A 24,566-nucleotide genomic window follows, 5' to 3' on the forward strand; every position below is an offset into this window, starting at 1 on the left:
AGTGAAATACTTACAAGCCCTTAACCATCAATGCAGTTTTTAGATAAATAAGTGTTAAAGTATTTACTCAAACTGAAGTAAAAAAATATAATAATTTAAAAGTGCAACGAAATAACAGCAGCGAAGCTATATACGGGGGGGTACCGGTACAGAGTCAATGTGTGGGGGCAAAGGTTAGTCGAGGTAATATGTAGGTAAAGTGACTGCGTAGTTAACCAGTAGCAGCAGTGTAAAAATGGGGGTGGAGAGGGTCGATGCAAATAGTATGGGTATCAATTTGATTAGCTGTTCAGGAGTCTTATGGCTAGGGGGTAAGCTGTTAAGAAGCCTTTTGGACCTTGACTTGGTGCTCCAGCACCGCTTGCCGTGCGGTAGCAGAGAGAACAGTATGACTAGGGTGGCTGGAGTCTTGGGCCATTTTTAGGGCCTTCCTCTGACACCGCCTGGTATAGAGGTCCTGGATGGCAGGAAGCTTGGCCCCAGTGATGTACTGGGCCATACGCACTACCCTGTAGTACCTTGCGATCAGAGGCTGAGCAGTTGCCATACCAGGAGGTGATGCAACCAGCCAGGATGCTCTTGATGGTGCAGCTGTATACCTTTTTGAGGATCTGAGTTCCCATGCCAAATATTTTCAGTCTCCTGAAGAGGAATAGGCGTAGTCGTGCCATCTTCACGACTGTTGGTGTGTTTGGACCATGATAGTTTGTTGGTGATGTGGACACCAAGGAACTTGAAGCTCTCAACTTACTCCATTACAGCCCCGTTGATGAGAATGGGGGTGTGCTCGGCCCTCCTTTTCCTGTCTAGTCCACAATCATCTCCTTTGTCTTGATCACGTTGAGGGAGAGGTTGTTATCCTGGCACCACACTGCCAGGTCTCTGATCTCCTCCCTATAGGCTGTCTCATCGTTGTCGGTGATCAGACTTACCACTGTTGTGTCGTCGGCAAACTTTAATGATGGTGTTGGAGTCATGCTTGGCCATGCAGTCCTGGGTGAACAGGGAGTACAGGTGGGGGCTGAGCACACACCCCTGCTGGGCCACCATGTTGAGGATCAGCGTGGCAGATGTGTTGTTACATACCCTTAGCACCTGGGGGCGGCCCATCGGGAAGTCCACGATCCAATTGCAGAGGGAGGTGGTAAGTCCCAGGGTCCTTAGCTTAGTGATGAGCTTTGAGGGCACTATGGTGTTGAACGCTAGGTGTTCCTTTTGTCCAGGTGGGGAAAGGGCAGTGGAGTGCAATCGAGATTGCGTCATCTGTGGATCTGTTGGGGTGGTATGCAAATTGGAGTGTGTCTAGGGTTTCTGGGTGCCTTTCAAAGGCAGGATGAATATTCAAATATTCTGAGAAATAGAGGCTTGAAAATGTGAAATTGACATGGTACAATTGACACAACCAATGACCTATATCCAAGCTTAGCTTTCTAAAAGAGGCAAAAAACATTTATCAAAATTAGCTGGCTAATTTAACGATCCTGCTTTCAGAGGGGTATACTAGAAAGCAGGATCAATTAGTTAGCCAGTTTACATGCCTAAATATTTTTTTTAAAATTGTACAGTACCAGTCAAAAGTTTGGACACACCTACTCATTTGAAGGTTTTTCTTTATTTTTACTATTTTCTACAATGTAGAATAATAGTGAAGACATCAAAACTATGAAATAACACATGGAATCATGTAACCAAAGAAAAGTGTTAAACAAAACAAAATATATTTTAGATTCTTCAAAATAGCTACCCTTTGCCTTGATGACATCTTTGCACACTCTTGGCATTCTCTCAACCAGCTTCATGAGGTAGTCACCGGGAATGCATTTAAATTAACAGGTGTGCCTTGTTAAAAGTTAATTTGTGGAATTTCTTTCCTTAATGCGTTTGAGCCAATCGGTTGTGTTGCGACAAGGTAGGGGTTGTATACAGAAGATAGCCCTATTTGGTAAAAGACCAAGTCCATTTATTTGACAAGAACAGTTCAAATAAGCAAATGGAAATCACAGTCCATCATTACTTTAAGACATGAAGGTCAGTCATTGCGGAAAATTTCAAGAACTTTGAAAGTTTCTTGAAGTGCAGTCACAAAAAACATCAAGCGCCCTGATGAAACTAGCTCTCATGTGGACCTCCTCAAGAAAGGTAGACCCAGAGTTACCTCTGCTGCAGAGGTTAAGTTCATTTGAGTTACCAGCCTCAGAAATTGCAGCCCAAATAAATGCTACACAGAGTTCAAGTAACAGACACATCTCAGCATCAACTGTTTAGAGGAGACTGCGTGAATCAGGCCTTCGTGGTGAGTTTCTGGACAGAAACCACTACTAAAGGACACCAATAAGAAGAGACTTGCTTGGGCCAAGAAACAGTAGCAATGGACATTAAACTGGTGGAAATCTTTCCTTGTGGTCTGATAAGTCCAAATTTGAGAATTTTGGTTCCAACCACCGTGTCTTCGTGAGACGCCGAGTAGGTGAACATATGATCTCCACATGTGAGATTCCCACTGCAATCCTCACCCCGGAGGAGGTGTGATGGTGTGGGGGTGCTTTGCTGGTAACTGTGATTTATTTAGAATTCAAGGCACAGTTAGCCAGCATGGCTACCACAGCATTCTGCAGCAATACACCATCCCATCTGGTTTGCACTTAGTGGGACTATCATTTGTTTTTCAACAGGACAATGACCCAACACACCTCCAGGCTGTGTAATGGCTATTTGACCAAGAAGGAGAGTGATGGAGTGCTGTGTCAGTTGACCTGGCCTCCACAATCTCCTGACCTCAACCCAACTCATTCAAGACTGTTGGAAAAGCATTCCAGGTGAAGCTGGTTGAGAGAATGCCAAGCGTGTGCAAAGCTGTCATCGAGGCAAAGGGTGGCTACTTTGAAGAATATTAAATATATTTTGATTTAACACTTTTTTGGTTACTAAATGATTCCATATGTGGTATTTCATAGTGTTGATGTCGTCAATATTATTCTACAATGTAGAAAATAGTAAAAATAAAGAAGAACCCTTGAATGAGTAGGTGGTCCAAACTTTTGACTGGTACTGTACTTCTACTTGAAATGGGTATGGTCTAATTGACTCAACTTCCAACAACACATACAGTATCAAAGTTAAGCTTTCTTAATAAATGGCCGTTCATTAATGTTGGCTGGCTAACTCATTGACCCTTATTTGTAGTATATCTTTGTGGTATACCCATCTGAAACACCCCACCACAGCTAGTGATAGTTGACAATCTATAACAACTGAAATTGCCAACCCATTCAATCTGCACAACATGTTATGCCATGCCCATGAGCCATTGTCCAAAAACTGAAAGGTGGTTTGCACACAGAGAAATAGAAATTCCTAAATGCATATATATTTATTTTTTTTGCAACAAAGGAAAAGTTAACACGCACCAATACATGAGCCATTGTCCATCTGCCACATCATATACAAGCCTATGGGAGTACTTTACTCTATTCCATTTGAAAAACTAGCCACAAGGTGGCAACATATTCCCACAAGAACATCTTGGAGAATTTCTTCCACAGCACACCACAATCCTATTAGGGTAAGTCAGTGTATCACACCTCACACAAAACAACAGGCTTCTTCATCCACCCCTGATGGGTCCACAGTTTGATTTGATCCAACAAATGGCGATTGTCTTGCAGCTGCAGACATTTGGTGAATAAGTAGATCTGGGCATCAGCAATTCGTAACCCCTTTATATAAAGACTTATCCAATGGTAGGCCTACTCTGCAAGCACGTTCTTCCCACTCCTTTTCCCATGTCATGGCTGTTTTGCATTTTGGGTGTGCCCCCCAAATGGCACCCTATTGCCTATATAGTTCACTACTTTTGACCAGAGTCCTATGGGCCCTGGTCAAAAGTACTGCACTATATAGGCAATAGGGTACCACTTGATTACGGGTCTTGGTCTGTTTCCTATTAGTGTACAGCTGTTGAGAGATCAGCATAAAGGAGTGGGCTTACAGTTTTCTTTACATAATCTTTAAAAAAAATGTTTTTTTATAAATAAAGGGATATGGAACATTGACAACCAAATCAGATGTAGAAATGCCCCCTGGCCCGCCCCATACATGCACCGACCCACCTACTCAAAAACAATTAATTGGTCTTTCCATTCCTTCTTTCCCCTGATATGCAAGCGCATGAATCAAACGCTGAGAGTTTGTGTATGCACTACTCTGGCCTTCTTGGTTTGTATGCTCTCCTCTGGCCATCTTGGTTTGTATGCTCTCCTCTGGCCATCTATGCTCTCCTATGGCCATCTTGGTTTGTATGCTCTCCTATGGCCATCTTGGTTTGTATGCTCTCCTTTGGCCATCTTGGTTTGTATGCTCTCCTCTGGCCATCTTGGTTTGTATACTCTCCTATGGCCATCTTGGTTTGTATACTCTCCTATGGCCATCTTGGTTTGTATGCTCTCCTATGGCCATCTTGGTTTGTATGCTCTCCTATGGCCATCTTAGCACTATCATCATTGGTCAGATGGCTCAGACAGGACAGGGGGGTTGGATGTTAGGCTTTACAAGAGCCAGTGTGGTAATGTAGGCCTAATGTAACCTAGTCCATTCTCTACAAATACTGGGTCATTATGTTGCAGTGTTCAGCCACAGGACAAAAATATGTCTGGATTTTGAAATGCATTGAAAGGCTTATTGTTATTATCTCTAATGAGGGACACTGCCGGAAACCTTCAGCAGCTCTAATGTGTCTTAGGGTTGATAGTACACCTGTGGAGAATATTTCTCAGGTTACACCATACCACAATGGGCTTGGGGTAAAATACTGATATAACTCCGAAATATGGGGGAGGGACAGTGTTGTGTAGGTTCCTTTCTAAATGTAAGCCGTTACTAGTTACCACTCCAAAATTGTAATCAGTAACCAAACTCAGTAACGTTATCTGATTAATTTCCCCTTAAGAAGCATTAGAAGAAGACAAAAAGGTCCATCAAATGCATTTGTTGTGTCATCATAGTGGACTCAGGTGGAACCAACTTAAACTTGTGCTTTTTTTTCAATGCTGAATTGAGTGTCATTGAGAAAACAGGAAGGTGTCATCATGTATTTTTTTACGCAAACATCCTTTCTAAATGTAAAAGTAGTCCAATCATCTAGATTTCAAAGTATCTGCAATCTGATTACAATATTTTTTTTGCTGATAACATAACTGATTACAGTTTGTTTTTTGTAATCAGACTACATGTAATTAGTTACTCCCCAACCCTGGGGAAGGAATGTGTGTTGGCTTCATCTGAAAAGCAGAGACAGTGCAAGAGGGTCAGTGAGACAAGGACAGTCATCCTTTCCTCACCCCGTTGCCAGCAAAACTGCTCGGCAATATTGCCTCAAATAATTACCAGTGTATAACAGACTTTACATGTAGGCCTAACCAGCCAGTCTAGCTACAATGTCATCTTGTGATGTGACTATTCATAAATCCATGATGTTATGGAATGTGATGACTCAGAGTGAGTGAGTCCCACTCTCTTTCTTAAAGGGTCCAGCCTTATCTCCAACCCCTCTCCAAACCAACCCATATTGTTTATTTAAAAAAAAATCTTATTTCCAAAGACGGCCTACACCGGCCATACCTGGACAATTGTGCGCCGCCCTATGGGACTCCCAATCACAGAAGATTGTGATACAGCCTGGATTCGAACCAGGGTGTCTGTAGTGACACCTCTAGCCTGAGATGCAGTGTCTTAGACCGCTGTGCCACTCGGGAGCCCTACAACCCCTATATAGGCTACGACCCCTCACTTCAAACCCTGATTTTGCACCCTGAAGCCTGTGAAATATATACCAGACTAGACCATTCTCATACAGTAATGATAAGCAGAAAACCACTTAGTCAGGCCAAATATAATATAATAATAATATATATATATATATATATATATATATATATATATACAGTAACTGTCAAAAGTTTGGACACACCTACTCATTCAAGGGTTTTTCTTTATGATGGGAGTGCTGCATCAGATGACCTGGCCTCCACAATCACCTGACCTCAACCCAATTGAGATGGTTTAGGATGAGGAAAAGCAGCCAAGTGCTCAGCATATGTGGGAACTCCTTCAAGACTGTTGGAAAAGCATTCCAGGTGAAGCTGGTTGGGAGAATTCCAAGAGTGTGCAAAGCTGTCATCAAGGCATATGGTGGCTACTTTGAAGAATATCACATATAACATATATTTCGATTTCTTTAACACTTTTTTTGGTTACTATATGATTCCATGTGTTATTTCATAGTTTTGATGTCTTTACTATTATTCTGCAATGTGGAAAATAGTAAAAATCAATAAAAATCCTGGAATGAGTAGGTGTCTCCAAACCTTTGACTGGTACTGTATACTTGTGGTGGGGGGAGGGGGGCTGGTCAAAATGTTTAATATTTGAATGCTCTTTGGAACAGTCAGTGATGTTCAACCGGGCCAGTGATGTTCAACCGTCATTCTTCTGCATGGAGGGGGTAATTCTTCGACCAGTTCTTAAAGTGGACATTTGGCGCCCTCCACAGGGTTCGAATGTGGGCTCTTGTGTCTCAAGCATCACGTGAATGTGTGACAGCACATAGTGAGAGCACGCAGTACTAGAAACTGGAGGCAACGTTGGTTGAGTATCCCTCAGTTGCACTTTCAGACATTGGAATTACAGCAGCAGTACCTTTTCTTAATAGAGGGACAACCAACCATGGCGGGACTTGAATAAAGACGCGAGCCGAGCGATATTCGCCCAAACACTTTCCGCATTTCTATTTCATACTCAAGTCGCTCCTCTTTTGCCCAATGCATCGGCGCTCTGTGGAGAAGGGACAGTGTTGAAACACTTTACTGGACTCAGTGAGGAGAAGAGAAGAGAAAGCCAAGTAATTTTAAAGCAGAATGGCGGACCGTGATACGTTACCCCTTCCTTTGGAGGTGCGAACCAGACTTGCAGAGCTGGAACTGGAGTTATCAGAGGGTAATACATATTTAATATCACCAGGTTATAGTTATGTTTAGCAGAATTTGCCGAGTAACTGACATTCATTCCTGCTGATAAAAGCGGTGTGGGAATTAATGGAAGGAAATAGAGCATTCAATGAACAGAGTGCTGCCGCAAATTCATGCGGAGCAATATCACGATTATTTGCTGGCTACATAATATCAGATTCGTTGTACTTTTGTATCACACCACAGAGTGCACTGTGTTCTAATCAGATGTCGCATATTAGAAATATAAACATTGTGACAAATCAAGAAGCCAATACAACATTGATATCAGTGTCAAATGTATCAACTGATGGAATTTTGTTGATTGATTCAAGGAATTGTCGCGAACTAAATGATGAGGAATAGGCCTACATATTTTTCGGCGCTACAAAGTAGCCCACTTTTAATTATATCAGTGTTGTCTAAACGTCACGTTTATCATTACATTTTAGAATTTCAAAGTGGCTTTTGCAGACAGAAAAACACATTGATTCTCATTATTTTGCTTGTCAAATTGACCATGGACTCAACTATCCTACAGTCTATGCTCTTGCAATTTGACATGTTCTTTCAAATTTGTTAGAGGCCTAAATTGTAACGGACACTGAGTGTCGTTTCGGGTGCCGGAGCCGTTAGCAATGTTTTTCTAGTTTCTCATGGGGAGGCGTGAGCATTGAGCAAGTATCCTGTTTATTTGGAGAGCTCACCCAGCTAGCACATTTGGTTCCTTGAATGTTGTGGGAACGTATGTTTTTGGTTTCACATTGATTGTGAGGACGAAGCTGTACGTTTCCTGATTGGTAAAACGGAACGGGTTTTAAACGATTCAGAGAACAGAGGTGAACATTTCGCATGTTTTTTGAACATACATTTTTAGGTTGCAGGGAGGTTCTGAGAACGTTTTACTTTGGTTTCCTGAACGTTTTCCTGGGAGGTTTTATTAACTCTGAGAACTGAAATGATAGATTATTTGAAGGTATTTTTTAATAACATTCTGAGAATCTTCTTTAAATGTTTTGTGAAAGTGTTATGACAACTTTAAATAAACACCTAAGAACGAAATGTAAAGGTTCATTAAAGATTTTTGAATAACTTCCTAAAACATTCACAGAATGACTTAATAACACTGCTATTTTATTTTGGTTAAAAAACAATAACTCCAAGCACAGATACAGAAGGACACATGAAATGAATTTGCTTAGGCATTAATCATGCAAACTGTTTATTTTATTTATTGTGACACTGCATCAGTGAGATTCGAACCCATGATCTTCTTTTCTCTATAGACGGTTAGCTGACAACTTCACGGAAAAACAACGCTTGTGATTCAATGGGGTAGAAGTCTGTTGTGATTCTGTGTGGCCAGATAGCTAGCAACAATGTCAAGAAACTGTCACGTGGGAAGTCATAGGTGGCTTGTTTCAGCTAGTTTTATTTTGTTCTTGATACCATGTCTTGTATTGAGTTGTTTTGATTGATGTCACATATATGCTAACATAACCACAATTTGCTAGCTAGCTAACCAACAACAGTAACAATATATTTGAGACAAGTGCTCATTGGGAAAATGAATTTGTTTTTAATAAACATTGGAGATTAAATATAGTTTATATATGTTGTCAAGAATCTAAGCCAACACCATCTGTTTTTCCCATAGTTGCGCATGCGTAGGTTTTGTTGCTAAACAACCAACCTGTCTATCCCTGGAATTGGTCCACTGCTCCACCAGGATGGAGCTAGCGTGCCATGTTTTTTTTTTACACATAGAAAGCTGTTCATTTTTTGTCGATTCAAACAGACCCCATTTCAAAGGAAACAAACACTCATTAAGATCAGGTGTGGCCAACACACCTGAACACAAGATAAGATTGTTTTGTTGATGCTGAGAACAGAATGTAAATGTTTAAAATATATATTCTTAGAACATTTTCTGAACATTACTAAAGTTTTCTTGATTTTTATTGAACGTTTTCTTAATGTTCTGAGAATGGAATTTAAAGCTAACTGATGTCAATGTGTAGAATAAATATTTCAGAACATTACCAATAATATTGCCAAGAACCAAGAGAACCATAAATTCTCTGAACGTTCTGAGAACATCGCTTGAGTCATACTATTTTTTCGAACATTCCCAGAATTTACAAAAAATATTAAATATACACAATCGGAACTTGTATGGAAGTACTGAAATTCACACAGAAGAACGTTGTTTCTTAATGTACTTGGAAGCATAATGAACAAAAATTTAAATGCAACATGTAAAGTGTTTATCCCGTGTTTCATGAGCTGAAATAAGAGATCCCATAAATGTTCCATATGCACAAAAAAAGCATATGCACAAATTTGTTTACATCCCTATTGGTGAGCATTTCTCCTTTGCCAAGATAATCCATCCACTTGACAGGTGCGGCATATCAAGAAGATGATTAAACAGCATGATCATTACACATGTGCACAATAAAAGCCAACTCTATAATGTGCAGTTTTGTCACATAACAGAATGCCTCTGAAGTTTTGAGGGAGCTTGCAATACCTAGTCAGTTGTACAACTGAATTGTGTCTTCTCATTTAACACAACCCCTCTGAATCAGAGAGGTGTGGTGCCTTAAATCAACATCCATGTCTTCAGTGCCCGGGGAACAGTGGGTTTAACTGCCTTGCTCAGGGGCAGAACGGCAGATTTTTACCTTGTCAGCTCGGGGAGTCGATCCAGCAATCTTGCGGTGCCTGGCCCAACGCTCTAACCACTAGGCTACCTGCCACTGATTGCAGGAATGTCCATCAGAGGTGCTGCCAGAGAATTTCATGTTCAATTCTCTACCATACCCTGCCTCCATCGTTGTTTAGAGAATTTGGCAGTACGTCTCACAACCGCAGATCATGTAACCATGCCAGCCCAGGACCTACACATCTGGCTTCTTCACCTGCGGGATTGTCTGAGACCAATCACTCGGACAGATGATGAGTATTTCTGTCTGTAATAAAGCCCTTTTGTGGGGAAAAAGATCATTTGGATTGGCCTGACTCCCAAGTGGTTGGGCCTATGCCCACCCATGGCTGCGCCCCTACCAAGTCAATTGAAATCCATAGATTAAGGCATAATTAATTGATTTCAATTGACAGGTTTACTTATATGAACTGTAACTCAGTAAAATAGTTGAAATTGTTGTTTTTGTTCAGTATATTTGAGGATATTACCAATGTCAAACCGGTTGGAGAACTTTGGGAAACATTCTGTTTTAAAGTAATGAAATACCAAGAATATAAAGCTTTTTTTTAAAGTTCTGAAATGTGCTCAGAATTTTCAAAAGCCAAGCACCATTCCCAGAACATTGTGGGAAGGTTGTATGCAAAATAACCATAGGACGACCACGTTCTCACCAAGCTCTAAGAAACGTATGGTTCTCAGAACGTTATGTGATAGCTGGGCAGTCAGAGATTTGAACACTGAAACTGAACAGTCTTTTCTGTTCTCTGTTGCAGTTGGCGGGTGTAGACAGCATCAGCATCTTACCAATGCAATCATTCAAAAATAAATACATAGAAAATGTTCCATAACAATATCAAAGAAATGCAAAGGCTAAATGCAGAGTTATTTGAGTTTGAATAAGGGCATGTTGATAATGCTCTCTTTTAAAAAAAAATCTCCATTGCTCAGTCTATTCAAATATGATCTTGTTTAACTAGGCCTAATTGAGTCTATAGCTGTGAGGACAACCTTGTGGGAAGAGAAGGGAATCTAACAGACAACCAGTAACTTTGGATAGGTAGTCTATGTTACCAATATAAGTTGAAGTTAATTTCCTCATGCTGTAATTAGTGGAATAATTCTAACGATTACAGGGTAAACTCACTCCTTCCCGATTCATGTGTTTTAGAAACCAGGAATCTACTTGGTTATGAGAGTTATTCAGCATCAAATGTAAATGCCTTCTGCAGAAATAAGTTGGGTGCTCTGCATTATTTATAAGCTTTATTAGACAGATGCATAGTTATTCACCTCCTCCCACATTTTGAGCTATATTTACAGATCAGCCTCTTTTGACTGGGATTCCTGAGAGCAAATGCCTTGTTCTTTGTAGCTAGTGATAGTGCAGCTCAACTCACATTTCAGCTTGTATTAATTTGGGCTTTATGGATCAAGCATCTCCAAGTAAGACTGCAGATTTTTGGAGCAGTTTTACCTTTTGGATTACAATGAATAAAAAGCCTACATGGACAGAGGGGGGACTGATCCTACATCAGCACTCCTACTCTGAGATGCTTGATATGGCCCATGGTTGGGGTTCTAGGTGGTCTGCAAAACATGATTACTGTGTCATTGACTCATTGCAGAAGTGCTATGTGAGCTGATGGTATTCACACGCTCTCTTTAGGCTCGCACACATCGCACTGAATGTGGATGTAGCGTTCGTCTGCCGATCGTTCAGCGCGCTGTTTTAGGAACCACTATAGACGTCGGACTGCTGACATTTTTAATGCGATTCTACATGTGAAGTCGGTGCGCACTCGGTTTGCAAATGATGTTCAGTGGTGCTAAGTACTCCCGGCAAGCAAAAGCTATTGGTGTGTCTGAGCCCTTAGTGTATGCTCAGCTTAAAGACAGCGTGTTGAAGAAGCTGCTCCTGGTTTCATTATTCCTAAATGAGCCATTCCACACATGGAGTTGCTTCCCAAATGGCACCCTATTACCTATTGGTCAGAATTAGTGCCCTAAATGGTGGAATAGTGTGGCATTAAGAATGCTACCATGGAGTCGTATGGGAAATCTGATCCTGGTCAAAACAGGTACATACACGACCTGCCATGGTGCGAGTCTTCCTGCTGTAAACCAGGGAGATTTGCACCTTGGTTTATTTTAGCCAGGGGTTTAATTCTCTAGATGCATTCCCTATATAGTGCACTACTTTTGACCAGGGTGCTGTTCAAAAAGTAGTGTGCTATGAAGGGAATAGGGTGCCATTTGGGAAGTAGGTTCTGACTGTCAGACAACTGATTTACAAGCTAAGCGCTTATACTGTTTTATAGTTTTACTGAGGCTGTAGTCTGTAGGGATTAGAGGTCGTCCGATTAGGATTTTTCAACACCGATACCGATTATTGGAGGATCAAAAAAAGCCGATGCCAATTAATTAATTAATTTGTAATAATGACAATTACAACAATATTGAATATTCCATTGTAAGAGGTTTTAGGTTGTAGTTAATATAGCATTTATAGGACTATTTCTCTCTATACCATTTGTATTTCATATACCTTTGACTATTGGATGTTCTTATAGGCACTTTAGTATTGCCAGTGTAACAGTATAGCTTCCGTCCCTCTCCTCGCCCCTACCTGGGCTCGAACCAGGAACACATCGACAACAGCCACCCTCGAAGCATCGTTCCCCATCGATCCACAAAATCCGCGGCCCTTGCAGAGCAAGGGGAACAACTACTTCAAGTCTCAGAGCGAGTGACGTTTGAAACGCTATTAGCGAGCACCCTGCTAACTAGCTAGCCTTTTCACGAAAGAGCTGTTTGAATGAATGCTTATGAGCCTGCTGCTGCCTACCACCGCTCAGTCAGACTGCTCTATCAAATATCAAATCATAGACTTAATTATAACATAATAACACACAGAAATACAAGCCTTTGGTCATTAATATGGTCGAACCCGGAAACTATCATTTCGAAAACAAAACTTTTATTCTTTCAGTGAAATACGGAACCGTTCCGTATTTTATCTAACGGGTGGCATCCCTAAGTCTAAATATTGCTGTTACATTGCACAACCTTCAATGTTATGTACAATACATAATTACGTACAATTCTGGCAAATTAGTTTGCAACGAGCCAGGCGGCCCAAACTGTTGCATATACCCTGACTCTGCGTGCAATGAACGCAAGAGAAGTGACACAATTTCACCTGGTTAATATTGCCTGCTAACCTGGATTTCTTTTAGCTAAATATGCAGGTTTAAAAATATATACTTCTGTGTATTGATTTTAAGAAAGGCATTGGTGTTTATGGTTAGGTACAGTCGTGCAACGATTGTGCTTTTTTCGCAAATGCGCTTTTGTTAAATCATCCCCTGTTTGGCGAAGTTGGCTGTCTTTGTTAGGAAGAAATAGTCTTCACACAGTTTGCAACGAGCCAGGCAGCCCAAACTGCTGCATATACCCTGACTCTGTTGCAAGAGAAGTGACACAATTTTCCTAGTTCAAAGAAATTCATGTTAGCAAGCAATATGAACTAAATATGCAGGTTTAAAAATATATACTTGTGTATTGATTTTAAGAAAGGCATTGATGTTTCTGGTTAGGTACACGTTGGAGCAACGACAGACCTTTTTCACGAATGCACACCGCATCGATTATATGCAACGCAGGACACGCTAGATAAACTAGTAATATCATCGACCATGTGTAGTTAACTAGTGATTATGATTGATTGATTGTTTTTATAAGATAAGTTTAATGCTAGCTAGCAACTAACCTTGGCTTGTTACTGCATTCGCAATAAAGGCAGTCTCCTCGTGGAGTGCAATGTAATCAGGTGGTTAGAGCGTTGGACTAGTTAACTGTAAGGTTGCAAGATTGAATCCCCGAGCTGACAAGGTACAAAGCTGTCGTTCTGCCCCTGAACAAGGCAGTTAACCAACTGTTCCTTGGCCATCATTGAAAATAAGAATGTGTTCTTAACTGACTTGCCTAGTTAAATAAAGGTGTATAAAAAATAAAATAATAATAGGCCAAATCGGTGTCCAAAAATACCAATTTCCGATTGTTATGAAAATTTGAAATCGGCCCTAATTAATTGGCCATTCCGATTAATTGGTCGACCTCTAATTGGGATGTAGTAGAATTTAATAATGTATACATAAGAATCACTAGTAAAATTTGCCATAACTAAAGCAATTAGATCGGCAAAGAAATCATGCTCATGTAATATATATATATTTTTTACAGAGGCTGTAGGGATGTTGGACTTTAAATATACACTGAGTATAACCCCTTTTTCCCTCAGAACAGCCTCAATTCGTCAGAGCATGGACTCTACAAGGACTTTAAATATACACTGAGTATAACCCCTTTTTCCCTCAGAACAGCCTCAATTCGTCAGAGCATGGACTCTACAAGGTGTCGAAAGCGTTCCACATGGATGCTGGCACGTGTTGACTCAAATGCGTCCCACAGTTGTGTCAAGTTGGCTTGATATCCTTTGGGTGGTGGACCATTTTTTATACACACGGAACTGTTTAGCATGAGAAACCCAGCACCTAATACCCCATTCAAAATGCACTCGATTATTTTTAGAAATGTATTTTATTTGTATTTTTTGTTTGACTTTTTACCCCTTTTTCTCCCTTATTTGGTAGTTAGTCTTGTCCCATAGCTGCAACTCCCCTACGGACTCAGGAGAGGCGACGGTCGAGAGCTATGCGTTCTCCGAAACACGATCCTGCCAAGTCTCACTGCTTCTTGACACACTGCTCACTTAACCCGTAAGCCAGCCGCACCAATATATTGGAGGAAACGCCGTACAACTGGCGACATGTGTTGGCTTATGCATGCGCCCGGTCCGCCACAAGGAATCGTTAAAGCGCGATGGGACAAGGACTTCCCGGCTGGCCAAACCCTCCCCTAACCCGGATGACGCTGTGCCAATTGTGTGCCAGATGGCTGCGATACAGCCTGGGATCAAACCCGGGTCTGTAGTGACGCCCTTTTAACACTGCGATACAGTGCCTTAGACCGCTGCGCCACTCAGGAGGCCTAAATCTTTTGTCTTGCCCATTCACCCTCTAAATGCCACACATGCGCAATCTTTGTCTCGAGGCTTAAAAATCCTTCTTTAACCGGACTCCTCCCCTTAATCTATACAGATTTTTTTAAACAAGTGGCATCAATAAGGGATCATAGCTTTCACCTGGATTCATCTGGTCAGTCTGTCATGGAAAGAGCAGGTGTTAATGGGTTGTATACTCCGTGTATGGTTGGTTAATTACTTGTCCAATGTCTGAAGGAATCTGATATGTTTGGTCAGCACTTGACACATGCACCCGTTTTATTTAATAAATCACTGAACTCTTATCACTTATTGCCCAATAGTCTCATGGCCTCCGATGGACCATTCAATATTGTTATGTGGTGTCCACTCCTGCACACTTTCTATTTTATTTATTCATTCCTGTTCTCACACCAGTACTGTATTGACAGTTGAACTGTCAATAGACTCAATTGCTTTTATCCACTTGGTTAACCTCACTCGCTGGTTCCACCAAATGGTAGTTGTTCAACTCCCGAGCCTAACACATACAGAAATTTGATACGTCATAGTGCAGACAGCGCTGTTAAATTTCCCTGAATAGCCAGTTCTTCATAAGGGATGAGATGTAGAGATAATTTTGCCTGCCTTTAGAGTTTCATACACAAATCTCTCCTTGGTCACATCTGGGTCTGATCTGTTGCCCGTTTCTGTGAGACCTCAGACGTTTGTTGTTTTAAAGCCGTACAGCTCAAGGAATCCTCTCCCTAAATAAAGTATTTTCCTCACTGTACTAGCTAGCTACTGGTAATTACAGCTCGGTCTGCTCTGTTTTGAAGCTATAGACCTACAGTTGAAATATGAAATAAAGTGCCTTCAGAAAGTATTCACACAGTATTTGTTGTTACAGCCTGAATTGAGAAATGTGGTAAATGGAGATTTTGTCACTGATCTACACACAACACCCCATAATGTCAAGTGGAATTATTATATATATATAAATATATTTTTTAAACAAATTAATAAAAAATGAAAGCTGACATTTGACTGAAGTTTTCAACCCCTTTAAGGCAAGCGTAACAAACTTCAAGAGTAAAAATGTGCTTAACAAGTCAGTTGCGTTGTATGGACTACACTCTGTGCATTAATGGTGTTTAACATGATTTCTTTAATGACTCCCATCTCTGTACTCATACAATTACAGTGCATTCGGAAAGTATTCAGACTCCTTGACTTTTTGTTGTTGTTACTTAACAGCCTTATTCTAAAATTGATTCAATTGTTTTTTCCCTCTCAATCTACACACACACACACACACACACACACACACACACACACACACACACACACACACACACACACACACACACACACAATGACAAAGCACCTTTGGCCGCGATTACAGCCTTAAGTCTTCTTGGGTATGACGCTACAAGCTTAGCACACCTGTATTTGCGGAGTTTCTCACATTCTTCTCTACAGATCCTCTCAAGCTCATGTTGGATGGGGAGCGTCTCTGCACAGCTATTTTCAGGTCTCACAAGAGATGTTCGATCGGGTTAAAGTCCGGGCTCTGGCTTGACCACTCAAAGACATTCGGACTTGTCTCAAAGCCACTCCTGCATTGTCTTGGCTGTGTGCTTAGGGCCGTTGTCCTGTTGGAAGGTGAACATTCCTCAAGTCTGAGGTCCTGAGCACTCTGGAGCAGATTTTCATCAAGGATCTCTCTGTAGTTTGCTCCGTTAATCTTTCCCTTGATCCTGACTAGTCGCCCAGTCCCTGCCTCTGAAAAATCCCCACAGCATGATGCTGCCACCACCATACTTCACCGTAGGGATGGTGCCAAGTTTCCTCCAGACGTGACGCTTGGCATTCTGGCAAAGAGTTCAATCTTGGTTTCATCAGACCAGAGAATCTTGTTTCTCATGACCTGAGAGTCCTTTAGGTGCCTTTTGGCAAACTCCATGCGGGGCTGTCATGTGCCTTTTACTGAGGAGTGGTTTCCATCTATCTACCATAAAGGCCTGATTGTTGGAGTGCTGTAGAGATGGTTGTCCTTCTGGAATAGTCACCCACCTCTACAGAGAAACTCTGGAGCTCTGTGAAAGTAGGGTTTGACAGAACCATCGGGTTCTTGGTCACTTCTCTGACCAATGCCCTTCTCCCCTGATTGTTCAGTTTGGCTGGGCGGCCAGCTCTAGGAAGAGTCTTGGTGATTCCAAACTTCTTCCATTGAAGAATGATTGAGTTCACTGTGTTCTTGGGGCCCTTCAATCCTGCAGACATTTTTTGGTCCCCTTCCCCAGATCTGTTCCTCGACACAATCCTGTTTCAGAGCTCTACGGACAATTCGTTCGACCTCATGACTTGGTTATTGCTCTGACATGACCTTATATAGACAGGTGTAGGCCTTTCCAAATCATGTCCAATCAATCTAATTTACCACAGGTGGACTCCAAGTTGAAGAAACACCTCAAGGATGATAAATGGAAACAGGATGCACCTGAGCTCAATTTTGAGTGTCATAGCAAAGTGTCTGAATACTTATGTAATTAAGGTATTTCTGTTTTTTATTTGTGCAAACATTTCTAAACGTGCTTTTGCATGGTACTTTTGATGTATTGTGTGTAGATGAGGGGAACAAAACTTATTTTTTCATTTTTAGAATAAGGCTGGAAAAAGGGAAGGGGTCTGGATACTTTTAGGGCTCCCGAGTGGCGCAGCGGTCTAAGGCACTGGATTACAGTGCAAGAGGCATCACTACAGTCCCTGGTTTGAATCCAGGCTGTATCACATCCAGCCGTAATTGGAAGTCCCATAGGGCAGCACACAATTAGCCCACTGTCATCCGGGTTTGGCCGGGGTATGCCTTCATTGTAAATAAGAATTTGTTCTTAACTGACTTGCCTAGTTAAATTCAATAAAAAAAGGTCGAGCAGTGAATTTCAAACACCGATTCAACGACCAGGGAGGTTTTCCAATGCCTCGCAAAGGGCACCAATTGGTAGATGGGTAAAAATGTAAAAAGCAGACATTGACTATCCCTTTGAGCATGGTGAAGTTATTAATGACACTTTGGATGGTATATCAATACACCCAGTCACTACAAAGATACAGATGTCCTTCCTAACTCAGTTGACAGGGAGGAAGGAAACTGCTCAGGGATGTCACCATGAGGCCAATGGTGACTTTAAAACAGTTACACAGTTAAATGGCTATGATAGGAGAACTGAGAGTGGATACATTGTAGATACTCCACAATACAAACCTAATTGACAGAGTGAAAAGAAGGAAGCCTGTACAGAATTAAACTATTCCAAAACATGCGTCCGGTTTGGAAAAAGGCACCAAAGTAAAACTGCTAAAAAAAATTCAAAATAAATAAATAATTGTACATGAAGGACTATGGAGTTTTTTAAGATCTAAAGAAAGGAATAGAGCTAAGCACAGACAAAGTCCTTGAGGAAAAACGGGTTCAGTCTGCTTTTCAATAGACACTGGGAGACGTCCACCTTTTCAGCAGGACAATAACCTCAAACGCAGACCAAATATACACTGCAATTGCTTACCAAGATGACGTTGACTGTTCCTGAGTGGACTAATTACAGTTTTGACTTAAATTGGCTTAAATCTATGGCGAGACTTAAATGCTGTCTAGCAATGATCAACAACCAACTTGACAGAGCTTGAAGAATTAAAAAAAACAATAATGGGCAGATATTGTACAATCCCAGGGTTACCTAGAAAGACTTGTGATTCTAACATGTATTGACTCGTGCTTGAATACTTATCTAATCAAAAAATATAAATGTTTGATTTTCCATTTTAATAAAAAATAAATCGTCCACTTTGACTTTACAGAGTATGTTGTGTCGGTCGTTGACATCCATTTTAATCCCACTTTGTAACACAAGAAAATGTGGAAAAAGTCAAGAGGTGTGAATACTTTCTGAAGGCACTGTAGGCCTATTGTTTCATTCCAAATGGCACCCTATTCCCTGTGTAGTGCACTACTTTCGACCGGGGCCCATAGGGTGCCATTTGGGACTCTTGGTCTGCACAGAGTAGGCACATATCCTCCTATGTTTTATTCCTGGAATTGTTGGAATGAATACACATCAGCATTCTGTATGAAAGTCAGCCTGCCCTTGACTGACTGTGTTTGTATGGAAGACATCACAACATGCAACAGGCTACAATACTTTAGATATGTCTAATGCACTTTATTTGGAATGCATCAATTCAGAGAGAATTACCCTGCAGATCAATGTATACAGTAGCCAAGGAAAATAGAGAATATCTCATAGTCGTGGTTATAAAGAACAGCGCTTTATTTTGTTCTGGATCAAATCGGACATTTCTCCTCTTTGTCTAAGTGATGTGCATTTCTACTCTTCATTTTTAAAAGCAAGCAACTCAAAATTCTATTTTATGAAAACAGAATAATATTGTGGAGGGCGACGGTGGATAAAATGACCTTGATTTATTTTGGCAGCCTCCCTAGTTTGTCGTACAGCCTTGCTCTCACTCTGTTTGAATGTTTAATTCTATCCGTGGCATTTCACAGAATATGTCACAGTTGCGAGTCAAAGTGCCATAATGTGTGGGCCTGGTGCTGAGTTATGATGACACTCTGCCTTCTCTCTGGCAGTTTTCAGTTGGGATCAAAATCAGGTGCAGCCAAGACCTTTGGATTGAGATTATGGCAGGTTAGCTGCCCCTCCTTTAGAGACGGAATGATTCTAAAACGTGCCAATAATGGCGTAAGTGCTCACTTCTCTATCGCGTTGCCCTAATGATAAGGACACACACCAGCATACCTGCGACGGTCACAGTGAATGCTACTAGGCATGTCACGGATAGTCACTCATAGATACAAAGAGAAGGCATGTCAGTGTTCACTGTTTATCATAGAGAATGAGTTATGACAGGCTAGGGTCAAGGTCCACAGAAAAGGTCAATAGAAACCTTACGACATCATCACTCCCTTTCTAGTAGCCAACCTGTAGATGCCTGGCTATATTTGTTTTCATCGTCCTGATCTTTCAGTCTTGGCTTTCACTGTCTGTGTCCCAAATGGCACCCTATTTCCTTTTGTAGTGCACTACTTTCGACCAGGGATCATAGGGCTCTGGTCAAAAGTAGTGCACGATATAAGGAATAGTGTGCCATTTGCGACTGTCTCTGATTCAGCCAGACCCCCCCCATGTCCCTGCTGCTCTTGCTTTTGGAGGGGCAGTTGCCATAGCAATGGCTTTTTCCTCCTCCCTCCTTGGCTGTGGGTCACTCGTGGGGAAAGTTGAGAGTGATGATGGCACTGCCCCTCCTAGATGGCACAGAGGTTGTGTCATGTTGAGGACACTCTGGTGTCTTGTTGAGTTGATGCTTGCTTGTGAAAATGACATGCAATGCCAGGGTCTCGGAGACTGCGTTGCCTGAAAGTATTCTCTGGTCTTCTAGAGGCTTTAGTTATACATGTTTGAGGTTTTGCATTTTACTGTCCGTGCCTCACCATTGAATGAACAGGATTTTCGGTTAGGTTAGGTTCAGTACATCCAGTACAACCATAAACCATCAAGTGACATTCCCATTTGATTTTGAATTGTAACGTTTATTGATTCCCAGTCATGGTTACATAATACATGAATTGTAAGTCAGATCATATGGGGTAAGGACTTTCTCTCTTAGTCCCCTTCTTAGAGATGTTTCATAGCCAGTATTTAAGTCACAATTGATTCTGAAGACTTGTCCGTCATTTAACTTCAGACATGGTACTGTTGGTAGGGCTGGGCGGTATACTGTATTTTACTATACAGTGCCTTCAGAAATTACTCAGACCCCAACCACTATCACCACCACCTCCTCCTGTATTAGAGCATGTCAACCCGTCTATGTCCAGAATGCTGTCAAAGCCAAACAAATGACTGTTGTTCACCATCTGACATTTCAGTGAGCCCTCAGATTTGTTGTTCTCTCCCCTGGCAGAGAGGGGAAATGAATATTTACACCATTGCCTCCAAAGGCTGCCTTCAAGCATGTGAAGTATGACAGCTGATGACAAACATGTAGACTAGCTGGAATATCTTTGTGTGGTGAAAATTCCTAAAAGGTCTATTACTGGTCTTCCCTACCTAGGAATTTGCATCACTCCTTTCATGATACATGGGCTCCGATACGATGCAGGAAGGGTACATTTGAGTTTGAAACGCTTCGATGTGATTCGGTTTGATTAGGGAAACTAATTGATATGATTCTATGTACTTTTTGTTTTGCATGAACACATCAATTTTCCATTTTAAATAAATTAATATCTGCTTCTGTTGTGAGTATAGGACCTGGGCCTCTCTGAGCTGGATCTGTCTTAGATTACTCCTCTAAACTGAGTGGCCCTCTGTTAGGTGTGTGTGTGTGTGTGTGTGTGTAGGCATGTGTGTGTAGGCACCTGAGCTGAGCTATAGGGCAGGCTGAGCCTTTACCACCACCCTATCAGATTAGGGGTGGGGGCAATTTATGCTTTTGTCCCCCCACTTTTTATGTGAAATCACCCCCTGATTAAAAAAATAAAGAAATGTTTTGAGCTAGTATTATGTCAATATTTCTCAAAAACAGATATTTTAGACCATTTGGAATTGTACGGAGACTTCTCCCGCTCTGACCAATGATTGCGACCCATGCACAGCTCACCAAAATAATTGATGTCCTTTATGAAATTACCCTGTTAATGTAAAAATGACCAAATACATTATTTTTAAAACAAAACTACCAAAAATGTTTTTAAGGTGAACCTAAACAATTAAAAAACAAATCTGAATGATTGAAAACCCCAATCAGCAGTTGGATGTGAGTTGACACATTTGAAACATTTCTACAGCACATTTGATAATGGTATCAATGATCCAACAAATTGCATATGTTGTCACTCACTAATAAAGCCTGTGATTTGACATTGCGAAAGCCATTTAACAAGCATCTGAATGCGGACGGCAGGGTTTCGGTCTTGAGTCTGATCTCGAGACCAAGTTAGGTGTATGGGTCTTGTCTCGTGTGTGATATATTTTTCTACTCTGCCTCCTCCTCCATGCTGCACTGTGGGAACCACACATGCGGAGTTCATCCGTTTACCTACTCTGCGTCTCACAAAGACATGGCGGTTGGAACTAAAAATCTCAAATTTGGACTCATCAGACCAAAGGACAGATTGCCACCGGTCTAATGTCCATTGCTTGTGTTTCTTGGCCCAAGCAAGTCTAGTATTATTATTGGTGTCCTTTAGTAATGGTTTCTTTGCAGCATTTCGACCATGAAGTCCTGATTCACTCAGTCTCCTCTGAACAGTTGATATTGAGATGTGTCTGTTACTTCAACTCTGTGAAGCATTTATTTGGGCTTCAATTTCTGAGGCTGGTAACTCTAATGAACTTATCCTCTGCAGCAGAGGTAACTCTGGGTCTTCCATTCCTGTGGCGGTCCTCATGAGAGCCAGTTTCATCATAGCGCTTGATGGTTTTTGCGACTGCATTTGAAGAAACTTTCAAAGTTCTAGAAATTGTCCATATTGACTGACCTTCCTGTCTTGGTGATGATGGACTGTCTTTTCTCTTAGATTTTTTGAGCTGTTCTTGCCATAATATGGACTTGGTCTTTTACCAAATAGGGCTATCTTCTGTATACCACCCCTACCTTGTCACAACACAACTGATTGGCTCAAACGCATTTAAGAAGGAAAGAAATTCCACAAATTAACTTCTAACAAGACACACCTGTTAATTGAAATGCATTCCAGGTGAGTACCTCATGAAGCTGGTTGAGAGAATGCCAAGAGTGGGCAAAGCTGTCATCAAGGCAAAATGTGGCTACTTTGAAGAATATAAAATATATTTAGATTTGTTTAACACTTTTTTTGGTTCCATATGTGTTAATCCATAGTTTTGATGTCCACTATTATTCTACAATGTAGAAAATAGTAAAAATAAAGAAAAACCCTTGAATGAGTAGGTATGTCAACTTTTGACTGGTAGAGTGTGTGTGTGTATGTGTGTGTGCACACCTTTCATGAAACATGATCTTATTGCCTATTGAAACCTGGGCCTCCTACTTTACTTAACATTGTTGTTCTTTACTTTCGTTAAAATCTCAAACTTTGTCACGCTCGTCAGAATTTCCATGAATCACTGGTAGGGAAGAGTTGGGGAAATTGTTTGAAAGTTGCAGACTCACTACTAGTAAGGGGAGACCGGGGGGGAAATATAAGTCTTTATATCTATTATAAACATGTTTGCGGAGTGGCGAACCATGGCGATTGGACCTAGGCCTTAAGTGGGGGGCAAATTCTTCCAACACGTTGTCCCAAACTCAAAAATCAAGAAAATGAACAAACATAGCATTACTTAATGCGCCCAACTGAATAAAACAGGCCTGAGTCTGAGGCGAGCTTTGGGCTTTCCACTCACACAGAAAATTCACATTCAGCTCACAAAGTAAAGCTGATCTAGAGTTTAAATGCAACAATGTTTAACACACAAGTTATTTTCATAGAGATACCTAACAGTAAGCGAGCTGCAATTAACACAGTTCCACTAACCAGATGATGATCATTGGGACACCTGCTGCAGCTGCTGCAAGCCTACAACCAACAAAAGCTAGCTAGCTAGACCATGGGAAAACTACTGCTCGCTATTACTCAGTGACCTTTTGACCTTCGAAGGCAGACTTTTCCATACGTTTTTGTAAATTCAAAATGTGATTGGTTGATTCCAAAGTCATTCCAAAATTCTGCCCTAATACAGTTGAATGTCAGATGCTTCTATCTAGTGTCTGATTTCTAGCTGGCTAGATTTATTTTCCCAAAGACACCAAAGAAAAATCCTGATTGGATCTTTTTTTCCATTCAGTGTTAACCCTTTACAACAAAAACCTGAAGAGATTAAATCAGGATATTATTGAAAAGAATAACAGAATTAAAATGATTTAATGAATCCTTAGCCCTTGTCTGATGGTGTAGAAGGCCCTCAAACACAACACTGGCTGATGTTGTAGATGTTATTTCCAATAACCAATGAGCATGGCTGTAAATCCAGCTGCATATTGAACGTTGCCGAAAGTCTCTTTGGCAATGACCTGGAGTGGCAAGGAGTGGAATGTTAATTAAAAAGACTGGAACCCAGACCGGACATTCAATCCCCTCCTGGATCAAGATCCTTGTTGCCTAAATGGTTTTGTGCATCAAATTGTTTAAAATATTGAAGTATCCGGTATGATACAGAAACGGCACGAATATCTGGATACTGCCCAACCCTAAGGCCTCCCTCGTGTTGGCAGCTGTTATCTGACAGTAGGGTTGCAAAGGGCCAGAAATGTTCCATTGGAAGTTAAGCCTGGGAATTTGGTGGATTTTGCTTAAATTCATCAAAAAAGTTAGCTTACTCTATAACAGTGAACCTTTTTTTGTGTGATACAAATAATGCCATTCTGGGTCTTGTGGCATATTTTGGTTAAACTATCCCTCTGCATGCACAGTGCATTATTCATTCACATGTGCAGTGCAAGATCTCGCACACTAATGCGATGCTATTGAGACCACACTACTACACTCTCTGAGCCAAGGACTACATGCTTTCTGGTAAGTTTTGATTTACACTACTGGGTGGGGTGAATGTATTTTATATGACATACCAGATTTTTTGTTAACTAGTAAATAGTAGCCTACAGTAAAGTGTGTTTCAAATAATTTCTAACTTAACAATTTCTGCTAGTTAACCATTTCTGCTAGTTAGTTTTTGCTACCATGTGGATTTTAGCTTGCTTGAGCCTGCTA

The 24,566-nt window shown here is 41.1% G+C and overlaps 1 protein-coding gene across 13 annotated transcripts in view; it reads left to right on the top strand.

The window, feature by feature from the left end:
- The first annotated feature begins 6,588 nt into the window (after positions 1-6,588).
- Positions 6,589-24,566, top strand: part of LOC109874612 (disco-interacting protein 2 homolog C) — a 250,244-nt gene continuing 232,266 nt past the window's right edge. For 5 of the 13 annotated variants that reach the window (XM_031809777.1, XM_031809784.1, XM_031809787.1 and 2 more), the window contains exon 1: positions 6,591-6,990. In XM_031809777.1, the coding sequence (XP_031665637.1) occupies positions 6,912-6,990 (79 nt within the window). In that variant the 5' untranslated portion in view covers positions 6,591-6,911. Of the gene's footprint in view, positions 6,991-24,566 lie in introns of all 13 variants that reach the window. The other 8 variants (XM_031809772.1, XM_031809774.1, XM_031809775.1 and 5 more) reach the window with 4 other exon arrangements.

Source organism: Oncorhynchus kisutch, linkage group LG30 (assembly GCF_002021735.2).
Source record: "Oncorhynchus kisutch isolate 150728-3 linkage group LG30, Okis_V2, whole genome shotgun sequence".
NCBI lineage: Eukaryota > Metazoa > Chordata > Actinopteri > Salmoniformes > Salmonidae > Oncorhynchus > Oncorhynchus kisutch.